Source organism: Poecilia reticulata, chromosome 7 (assembly GCF_904066995.2).
Source record: "Poecilia reticulata chromosome 7, P_reticulata-male-v2, whole genome shotgun sequence".
Taxonomy (NCBI): domain Eukaryota; kingdom Metazoa; phylum Chordata; class Actinopteri; order Cyprinodontiformes; family Poeciliidae; genus Poecilia; species Poecilia reticulata.
This window is the reverse complement of record NC_088836.1, coordinates 9,574,024-9,585,116: the sequence shown is the minus strand read 5'-3', so window position 1 is coordinate 9,585,116 and position 11,093 is coordinate 9,574,024. Positions and strand designations below refer to the sequence as shown.

At 40.3% G+C, this 11,093-nt stretch overlaps 1 protein-coding gene across 6 annotated transcripts in view; it reads right to left on the bottom strand.

Moving 5' to 3' along the window:
* Nucleotides 1-1,404: 1,404 nt before the first annotated feature.
* Nucleotides 1,405-11,093, bottom strand: part of LOC103467138 (helicase ARIP4-like) — a 58,525-nt gene continuing 48,836 nt past the window's right edge. For all 6 annotated transcript variants that reach the window (XM_008413228.3, XM_008413231.3, XM_081608812.1 and 3 more), the window contains 11 exons: nucleotides 10,851-11,072; nucleotides 10,635-10,753; nucleotides 10,370-10,494; nucleotides 9,666-9,765; nucleotides 9,363-9,568; nucleotides 8,651-8,826; nucleotides 7,689-7,885; nucleotides 7,340-7,539; nucleotides 7,147-7,236; nucleotides 6,829-6,924; nucleotides 1,405-6,345 (listed from right to left, as the gene is read on the bottom strand). In XM_008413228.3, coding sequence (XP_008411450.2) covers nucleotides 5,300-6,345; nucleotides 6,829-6,924; nucleotides 7,147-7,236; nucleotides 7,340-7,539; nucleotides 7,689-7,885; nucleotides 8,651-8,826; nucleotides 9,363-9,568; nucleotides 9,666-9,765; nucleotides 10,370-10,494; nucleotides 10,635-10,753; nucleotides 10,851-11,072 — 2,577 coding nt within the window. In that variant the 3' untranslated portion in view covers nucleotides 1,405-5,299. The remainder of the gene's footprint in view (nucleotides 6,346-6,828; nucleotides 6,925-7,146; nucleotides 7,237-7,339; nucleotides 7,540-7,688; nucleotides 7,886-8,650; nucleotides 8,827-9,362; nucleotides 9,569-9,665; nucleotides 9,766-10,369; nucleotides 10,495-10,634; nucleotides 10,754-10,850; nucleotides 11,073-11,093) is intronic.

Below are 11,093 nucleotides of genomic sequence, written 5' to 3'. Positions count from 1 at the left end.
TTGTCTCCACTGGGACAGAGGAATTTGAAAAAGGTCTGAACATCAATTTTCTCTGAGTTATAAAAAAGCAATAGAAAGCCTCACATGCAAAAACGGACAGATATAAAGAACTGAGAGTCATATACGATGTGCACACAACAACCAATAGCGAAATAGAAACACACACACATTTGCATCAAACTCAAATTTTATTTATTGATATGGTGGATAATGTAACATATTTAAGCACATGACTAGTTTTAAGGCACAATTTCGATCTAGTCTAGCAGGTATGTGGTGATTTTGCAGCCATTTCTTCTGCCTGAGAATCATGCATGACATCTAGTGAATTGAGTTGCCTTTGCTATTAATCACCACAACGCAACGACTATTGGGTTTTCAATGAATCCATTAAAAACCTGCAATACCTCTCATTGGAGTAGTCCGGTTTTGGTGGACATTCAATGACACTTAAGATATTTTAAACTAAAGTAACCTGCAAAGAAAAAATAAATAAAAATGGATTTTTCAGTGTCTGCCAAGAAAATGTAACATAAATTCTATTAAGAGAATCAAATAAGGTTAAGGTAGGATAAAAAGAGAGAGAAGATTTTCACTCTGTTCTCTCATTCAACAATTTTACCAGTGTGCTACTGTTGGGCAGGATGCATAACAAAGCAAATGGAAGCACAAACAAGTACAAGAGTGGAAATGAAGGGAAAATAAAGAAAAAAACTTTCAAATGCAGAGAATTTTTTTAAAAAGTAAATTTTAAATGTTTTATTTTTGTTAAATAGTGTGTTGGAAGCTTCTTTAGGTAGTTTTTTTCCCCCATCTTTTAATGTTTTTGAAGGAAGGATAGAAAATATTTACAGCTTTCTCTTGAATTTAGTCCTTAAAGTTTCAGTTTCATCCATTTTCTACAGGGCTAAATATTGGATGTTCCTTTCTAACAACAACATGTCTACAGTTACTGACAATAAACATGCAAATTTATTTTCATAAAAAGGAATGGACAACTATTGCCAGCTTTGCACGCGGTCAGTCAGTTTGTGTGTGAGCAGTGGAGGTTCCCACATAAACTGTCGACAAGAAATGTAACAATTTGCCACCGCCAGGGTGTTTCTTCATTTGTTTCAGAAACCAAAACTGTATTTTTGAAGAATCTGCTAACGTAAAAATAATTCTTCCACTGTTCCACACATATCTTAATCAAACATTTTCTGAAAAAGCATTAAAAAATAAATAAATAAATACTTGAACGCTCATGCCACCCCATGACATTATGGCATCCTGGGTGAAAAGACAGACAATCTAAATCAAACGGTGCCAAACTCTGTGAAATCCACACACATCGTCATCTGGTCAGTCATTTGTAGCTTGCATCTATAAATAAGATAAAGAAAATGGAAGGAAAAAAAAATATTTAGAGCATGTTTCTTTTATTTACAAAGTCAAATGAAACAAACAAAAACATGTAAAACGGTGATCCATTCTCATGAAGCACTGATCATCTGCTCAACAGGCTTGGAACAGAGAACATCCTTAAAGTCAGGAGACAATTTTTCATTTTTTTCTTTTTTTTTTTTTTTGATATACCTTCTCCTCGGCTAAACTGGAATTCAGACAGTCGGCTCAGCTTGCTCGCTCAAACCGCTTCGTATTAATAAATATGTAAATTCAAGTAAAAAGCTGTAAAACTATTAAGCAGGTCAGTCTTCACAGCAAAAGCCGAGCCAGAAAGTTAATCACAGAGGAAACTCGTTGGCATCATGGGACAACAAAACAACTTAAGATGTGGTGAAATATGGAATAGGGAATGAAAAGCATCTGGTGAAGCTGCTTTCTTTCCCCTGCTGATTTTCTGTTTTTTTTATTTTTTAGATCCAGGACATAAGTTTAAATTCAGACAAATGTCTCTTAAAATCCACTTGAATACTTGCGTGTGTCCAAATACTAAATGTAGTGTTTAGAGTTTTGTCCTATACGTAGCCATTTTTTCCCCCTTTTTTTCCCACATTTATTCCACACAGTATTTCAGATGTAGCCAGTTTGTTCTCAGATCCTGGATCTTGCTCTTGCTCAGCAAACACAGTAATCATTTGGTCCAGTAATTGTTTTGTTGGGTCATTTTTCGGTTCATCATAAGCGAACAAAAACCTCCAACAAGTCTGAGGCATCTAACGGGAAAACACTAACAAGGACCATAAAAATCTTACAAACATTCTCAAGAAGATGGAAACCAAAAAAAAGAAAAAGAAAACGCTGTACAAAAATAAAAATACATATGAATAAATATTCAAAGTCATAAATAAATTAAATTTGGTAATATTTCAGAACTTGTCGAATGAGAAGAGCCAAGAAAAAAACAAACAAACAAGCATGAGTAAACATTTCAGAATAAAGAACGGATCAATTAAAGAATAATAAAAAAAAGCTAACAAGTAATGCTCGAGTCTTGCTCTGATGATGTTTGGAGTTTTGTGTTCATGTGAGGAGCTGGTAGCTTTTAAAGCTGGAGCCGCTGCTGTTCTGGGAAACATACAAACATACAGTTGATCAAAGCGGATAGGTTTTGAAGCTGAAGATGAGTTATGGGGAAAAGAAACAAGTCAGGTTTGTTTTAACCTACGTACACAGATTAATGTCTGTTTTACAGAGGAGCACAGTGTATGCTGCGGATATGCATTTCTCAACCATAGCTGCTATAGACTAGGCCTGGGCTGGTAGGAGATTCTCATAGTTGGACACCTTGAGTAAGAATAGCACAGTTTTAAGTGCAATAAAATTAAGATGAAACAAATAATATGCGATTACTAAAAGTAACATCTTCTATTTCATGAAGACTTTAAATTGTCAATGAAAATCTCCGTTTGCTTTGACTGCCTGTCCATTCGTGAATTATAAAACAAACAAAACAACAAAAGTTAAATAAATAAAATCGTTTCTGCTTTACACCGTAAGATGATTAATTAAAAACATTTTTTAAAGTTTGGAAACCCTAAGTTTATAAATATCTCGAATCACCTCATTACCGATAACCGGCCCATGCTGTTTGTGAACTTCTGCTCTGCAATCGATACCTGCTCTAAGATGCGACCCTCTTTGTTTTCGAGGTTTCTGGTGAGTTTGTGCTGTTATTTTTTAATTTTTTTGAAAAGCCACACAATATCTCCAAAATGAAGTTTAGTTTTACATTTCAACTCTGCTCACAGAACAAGACGGAGACAAACGATGAGTGAGAAAAAACAAAACAAAGCAGCAGAGTGAACGCGTGTATCGACGTTGGAAGTTTGCATTTTTCACTTCTTGAAAAGGATTCCTTTTGTAACCTTTAGAAAGACGAGGCGCCGACACAAACACAGTAACACCAGCGTAACCAAAGCTTTGATGGGGTGGTGGGGGCTGTGAAGCTCAGCGCCCCCTAGGGTCGTATCAGTATATATATTTAGGCTTTAGTGAGTGTTTTGCATCATTTTTCAACTAGGCTACAGTAAGACTGTGGGTGAGATTCAGTCTCCCCTTACCTCTTCTTTCTCACAGCTAACATTCAGAAAGATGGGAGGCAAATAAAGGCATCTTCTGTTGGTTGTTTCTCCGCTACAAGGATGACACCTCATTAGCTTTTTTTTTTTTTTCCACCTGCCTGCTTTTAGGCAATCGCCTGTTTGTTTTTCTTTTTTCTTTTTTGTAAAAGTAGATTACATAAAAATACAGTACACATTAATAAAAAGCAAAGAAAAGAAAATCATCCCACACCCCACGCCTAAATAGAAGGAATCTTTTCAGACAGAAAAAGGCCCGATATGAAGGCATTTGATTATTCGTACATTCTTCTTTCATTGGAGTTTTTTTAAGTTTCAGTAAAATGTTTTCCAACCTCATCAAGCCTTAAGATGACACATCATCTCACCTTTTAAAAAGAAAAAACAAAAATACAAGACATCCTGTCCTGGCAGTGAAGTATTTAGCGCAACAATCCTTTTCTCTCTTTTTTTTCTGAGTTTGGTTTGATATTTTCTTTTGATGTTCAAGGAAATATTCAGTAGCAGTATTCAACAAATGACAAAAAGTTTCACTTACTGAACACGTTTACTACAAGCTGCCTCAGCTGGAAGGACATTTTTCTTTAATGGGATAGGTCAGGATTTTCAAAGTGAGGCTCTGATATGATGTTTTAAGCGGTTGGACTCCTACTAGCTCGGTTAACTCTGGTGTCTCCATTTAGTCGAAATCCTGATTAGCTTGGGCTAAAGGCTAAAGCTAATGGCTAGTCTGAAAGAAGCTCAGACCAAAGCAGGCTTCCACCATCTTAAAACAAACTCCAATTGCCAAGCCTTCATGGTCTAGGAAATAAACTTGGTGATGATGCGCTAATTATTTACAAAGGGCGTGGGCACAGGAGGCGGAGTGGCAACAGAGGAGGAGAAAGCCCACGTTTCTGGACAGAGTAACTGCCTAATAAACATGGTAAGGCAGTGCAAAAATGTATAATGTCCACTTAAACTCCAGTTACATTTTTTCTTCTTGAAAATCTTAATTTTAATATCAAAATATGACTGGAGACACTATACATGTTCCACTCTCAGTGTGCGTTTCACACGGGAAGATCACTGGTGGCGCACAGTCTCCAGCCTCAATTTCCTGTTTATGTAATCATTAGCATCTGTGTAATGATATTTTGCACTCATAACAGAGCCTTCACATGGACTGCTGTGTTAGAGTGGAGTTGTTCTAAGGCTCTTAACAGACTAGCTGTTAGTTTCAGGCTTTGGGTCCAACTGATCTGCATTTACTTTAAATACACCAAAAAAAGTTTGAACTTTTTAACAAAACCTCACTTAAAGAAAACCTCAACTATCACATAAAGAGAAACTCCAGCTTCTGGCTGCCTTTTTGATTAGCTGTAAGCAAAGAGTCTTCACATTTTGCAAAGCTGCAGAACTACTGTAGAATCTCTAACAGTTCAACTAATGGCCGTTTGTCGTCACTATAGGCTCACACTCAGCAGTTCTCAGTCCAGTGATGAGCTTTTTAATACCAGGATTGGACAAACAAATCTGGAAGCTCAAAGTCCATAGAATTTAAAATCCCTCCCTCCTCATACCCTCTGGATCTTTTTAAATGCTTCACATTCTGATATTCAGCATCAACATTTGTCACTCGGTCTCCAGTCTGTTCAGTCACCCCTCAGGTTGTTCCTCCAAGGCAATACAGGTGACCAAAATGAAGATTTTAGACCTTAACTGTCCTTAATTCTTTGTCCATCCTCCCTCAGAGGACATTGCAGTCTGACGAACATGTCAAACTGAAAGTTGTCTTACTGTCCCATCATCTCAATTGCGTCATCATCATTATCATCATCATCGGAGCTGCTGCCGCCACTGACCTCTCCGCTGTTCACCAGAACCGGGGTGCGGTGGCTTTCTGAGCGCGCTGAAGGGGAAAACGAGGAGGGGGAGGAGGACGAGGAGGACCCGGAGGCGGCAGTTTGGGGGTACTGAGACAGGAAACTGGCTCCGGCTGGACCTGGGGTGGCAGCTGGACCTGGCAGCATCGACCCAGAGTACAGGCCAGCCAGAGACGGACTGTATGACAGAGGGAAGCCTGGCGGGAGCATCCCGGCCAAGCTGGGGCCCAACATGTACGGCGGGAGGGCTCCCGGAAGAGAACCGGCGGCGCTGACTGACGCAGAAGGAGATGACGAGGCAGAAGTCGTCACTGTGGTCGACGAAGACTGAGATGAGGAAGAGGAGGCGGCGCTGGCTCCGCTCAAGCCGAACATGTCTCGGTACATGTAAGCGGGGTTGCCCAGCTGGCTGTTGGGTGGCTGGAAGTAGTGTGAGCTCGACCCCATGAATAGGGGATGCCCCACTGAACCGCCCAACATGGCCGCGTTGAGACCCATCGGGGGAAGGCCGTAGCCCCCAGAGAATGGGAACCCGGGCAAAGATGAGTGTTTTCCTGCGTACGGCTGCTTGCCGGCTCGTTCCTCCATCGATGGGCTGGGGGCTTTACGCTTGCTGCCTATTCTCAAATCCTGGGGAACGCAGGTGTCCACGTTTGGCTGGGTTACATTAGCGACTGAGGCATCATGGTGGCTCGAGGCTTCCCCAGAGTAAGTGCTGCCACAATTTTTCTGCGGCAGCTTGTTAGAAGGTGGGGCCTTGGTGCCGCTCTCAGCTTCTCTGTCTGCGGCGTCGGACCCCGAGCCGGCCGCGTAGCGCTGCAGCTCGCTGATGATCTCTGGGCTGTCAGGGGAAAGAGGGCGGGGCACAGCCTTGGAGGGTGCCTTCGGTTTCCTGTCAGGAGATATGCAACCATTGCTGCCACCGGAGGAAACTTCCTGAGTTGGAGCCTTTGAGTCTGAAAGAAGAAAGACGATCGTTGGTTTTAAAATAATAATCTAACTTATTACATATCTATACAGTATTTTCTATACAATGTTTTTGCTAAAAGACAACCTAAAACACCCCATTTGCGTTATCGAAGCTGAAATGTTGCGGTTTAGATTAATCATGTGTCAGTTTAGACTGAAGTCCAAATTTTGGTAAGATTTTGACATTTTTGGAGAGTCTCTCTATGCAGTTTAACTGAGCTTCAGTCATTTTGCTAAGAAGCATAGGGATACAGTGAATGCCACTTCACCTGAAAGTCTTGCATTATAACTGTGCCAAAATGTGGCAATAAAAGTAAAAACAAGGCATTTCAAATTGTAATTCTTAAAATTGTATAGAAAGCCATCCATAATTTTTCTTTAGCTTCTCAATTACTCACTACTTTGCACAAAAAAATAAATAAATAAAATTCAAGTTGTGATGCAATGTTAATGAATGAATAAGTAATAACCTTTGGGAGGAGCTGCGACACTCTCATCCATGGTCTTAGCCTTGTTAGCTGCTCTAATGGCAAAGATTCGGCCATCAGATGTCCTGATATATGTCCCTAAATACAAGAAAAAGTAAACATTGTTTTTAGTATACACACTTACTGACATGAAACTTTACCTAAAGAATCAAAAGTAACTACATTTTTAAGAAAAACACAGCATTGTTGATGTTTATTAAGTTTCAGATAGTGATTGAAGATGACAAAAAAAGGCTTGCACCATTTAATTTAAAGTAGAAAATCAGAAGTTAAATTTAGTTTAAGAGTTTGGAATTGCACCTTTTGTGCCCCTGATAACATGGATACTTTCTCCGGCGTTGATCCTCGCCTGAACGTCTGTTGAGTTGTTGGCACCTGGAATCACTATGTCTGAAAGACATCAGAAGCAACTTGTGAAACTTCAGAGGCTTATGTACAAACGACGACAAAAAAAAAATGGATGGAGACAGAAGCGTTGGCGCTGCTTGCCTACCAGTGGTAGTGACGATCTTTTGCACAAACACCCCGGCTTTTTGCAGGCAGTTGACGGGGAAGCCTCCGAGGCTGGACGAAGAGGAGCCGCGGTCTGGGCCTGAACCCGCAGCCACATGGCGGGGCATCATGGGAGCTGATGCAGACTGAACTGGCCGGACGCTTGCCACTGGTTTGTCCTCTGTACGAGTGGGAGGGCGCCTGAACAGAGGTTGTTTGTTTTTTAGTTACTTTATTATTAATGCACATTTTAGAAGGGTTCAAACCTGATTAGAGAACATGTTGTAGAAAACTTTACAGCATTTAAAAGATTTTTTTCTGGATATTTTGTCAAACAGCAACTCACTGACCAGTTCCTCTGGCTGAAAGCAGGGATGTTGGTGAGGCTCTGATCACTGGCAGGGTAATAGTGAGCGTAGGACGGGCGTGTGTACGGCACAGACGCCCTCTTCTCCTCCTCATAGCCCTTCTTGGCGGCTTTCTTCTCAGCGCTGCTCAGTTTTAGCTCCCTGCGGTCTATCAGGAGGGACTCATGGGGGAAGGGTTGCTGAACAAGAGGAAGATTATCGGTGATTAGAGTTCCAATCTGAATCGACTTTGTTAGTTTTTTTTTAAATAGTGCCCTGCAAAAGTATTCATATCCTTTAAGACTGCAAGTTATGTTTGTAATTGATTGTTCAGTCGATCAGATAGAAAAAAATATTTAAAATTTGCACATTCTGCACATTTTCATTTAACCATTTAGGCCTTTTTATACAATATTAGAAATACATGAAAAAGGCTAAGAGACAACTAAATTCCTTTTTATGTCATTGCCTAAAATACAATAACATTGAATATGTTTAGTGTACGCTGGATCATTTGCAGCTAAAAAAATACTTCAAACATCAACATGTGAAAAGGTCAGCTTGCTTGACGTAACATCCAGCGTAGCGAAAGAAGCTTAGTATGAGATTTTGTTTGCAGATCTTAAACTGGGTTAAGCTAAAATGATGGCACTTGAGGAAACCTGAGTTAAACATATTTACAAACAAAGAAGAATTGATTAATCACAATCAGATTAATCATTTCAACTGCAAGAATCTATTATCTAGAATCTAGACCTTCTGCACATTTAATTACTGTATACCAACAACTACTTCACTGTAGCTCTTGTCGTATGTTTATAGTTGCTGTCATGTTGTAAAGTGAACCTTTGCCTCAGTTTTAACTGACGCCTTTGCAACCTTTAAAGGTTCTCCTGCAGTTTTTTTTTTATAATTTGGCTAATTTGGCTTTAGTTAATTTTTAAATATGCATGATATCCACCTACCTTGGTGATAAGGTGGGAGTAGAGATGCAGAGCTCTCTGCAGAACGCTCTCCCTGATTTCTCCGGTCAGCAGCCGGACCTGGGATGGTTCCGGTTCCTCCTCCACAAAGTGAAGAAGGGACTCGACTTCCCTCCTGGTGAAATTCAGCACAGGGTTCAGGTCGTCCACAACACGGTCTGGTGGAAGAAGGGAGAGCAACATTTTAATTTTATAAAAGCATACGTAGCTGAAATTGTGAAAAAAGAATGAGACAAAAGAACTGCGAAAAGATTTAAGAGAAATCATGCAATTAATGATACAAAAGGATATTTAAAAAAAATTTAGTAATCCAAAATGCATGTTTTTTATCTTCTAAAACTCGGAAAACATCAAAGGTTGGCTTCTTGCCAAAGACAATTTGTTTAGTTTTATGGTTTTTGTTCATGAATAAACATTTATTAAGTAGCTGAAAGCGTCTGCAATTAGAAAATGTATGGTTTCGGTTCCAGCTTCCCCCGACCACATTTCTCTTTTACTGTCTAAATGTGTTTTGGATATGCTGTGGAAACTAAACAGAGAGAGATTTAAAGCTATATTTGACAGGCTTAATACCTGAGCAGGGAGCCAGAATAGCTTGTGAGGCACATTTTGTAAATATTCTTCCTGGAGAACTCAACGATTCCAGATAGTGCTCCATTTCTGTAGACTCATAACACAGAAGTCCCGAACTCACCAGACATTCCCTGCTTGGAGATTTGACGATCATAAATCTTTTTCTCCAGAGTGAAGTCGCACACCAGGCGGTAGATGTGACACTGTTTCCGCTGTCCGTAGCGGTACACGCGACACACAGCCTGAGCGTCATGGCAGGGGTTCCAGGAGGCGTCAAACACCACCACTCGGTTCGCTCCAATCAGGTTCACACCCAGACAACCAGCCCTGAGGTCCAGATAGTGATTTTACATTATTTCTGATGTTGGATCTTGATATTAATAATGGTTATGGTGTCTGTGTGTTGGAGGTGGTGGGGGCTTACCTGGTTGAAAGTAGGAAAACCCAGGCTGATGTATTGGTCGGGTCATTGAACTGATTTATCAGTCTCTCTCTCTCTGAAGCTGTCGTGCTTCCATCCAGTCCTGGAAAATATCCCACAGCAAATCCACAGTTAAACTTAAATAAAAAAATATATATATACAAGCAAAAGTAAGAAACTGCACGTGTTTTTGTTTGACAGAGAATTATCATTTAACTAGTCTTTTGCTTGATAAAAAAAACAAAAAAACTAAGGTCATGTTAGGAGGATCATTCTGCACACTGATAAATTACAGACTAGCAACAATTTCTGTGACTTTTAAGTACTTGAGTAACCAGGGGAAGTGAAGTCTGTCTGCTACTTAAAATCGCCTGCAGGTGGCAGCACTCATTGCATGTCAATGCAATTGAATGAAAACTGATGCATAGAATCACTACAGTCAGAAGAAAAGACTCACCTACATATTAGACAGATTTCAGTGTATCAAGGTTACACTGAAACCTTGGTCCCTAGCAAACATGTTGGTGCAATATTCAAACTAATTGTAATTTCTACAGAAGATTTAGAACTAAATATTGAGTCATGACTAGTTTGTACCAGATAAAATGGAGATTGAAAGAAATCTGTTCTTCCTTAGGTGTGTTTTGGATGGTCAGTATCTAGTAAGTCTTTGAAACTTGTTGAAACCATAATCAGTGATGACTTACTGTAGTAGTTGAGATTGCGGACCCAGTTCTGGTTGGGTCGGTCTTTGTCGGTTGGATATGGTGAAGGAGGCACTGATCTCTTGGCCAAGAAATCCTCGATCACGGTAAGTGTGGACAGACTTTGACTGAAAGAGGAGCAGGAGAAAACGTAAGGTCACATACAGAAGGGCCATGACAAGGTAGAAAACAATGAGAGGTTTGGGAATCCCACAACCAAGAGTTTCAATCCTAAAGAAAACAGATTTGCTTTATTTCGATCTTTCACCTGAACACGAGGATTTTGTCTCCCTTCCTGACACTTTCCTCTATCAGGTGGAACAGCAGCACCATCTTTGCCGAGTTCTCCAGGATGCCAGGCTTGTAGTCACACATCAGTTCTTTCGCCTAGCCATGTGAAGGAGTAAAAGAAATGCCGTTAGATCTGTTGTCGCATAAACGATTTTTGAGATCTAATGTTAGAAAACCTCAAACTGGCACATACCCACTCATACGTGATGACCTGATTGGCTTTTTCCTGCAGCTGGTTCAGACTCAGTCCACAGATTGGATCCGGGTTGTCCAAACTCTTTGACTTTGGAGCCGGTGTTGCCGTCGGACATCTGCCCTGTGAGGTGGACGTGATGTCGTCAAGGTCCAAATCCTGCTCACTTGCCAGGTTTTCTTTCTGCAAAGCTTCATACAGCACGTCTGGATGATTCCAAATCTAAGAAACAACAACAAATCG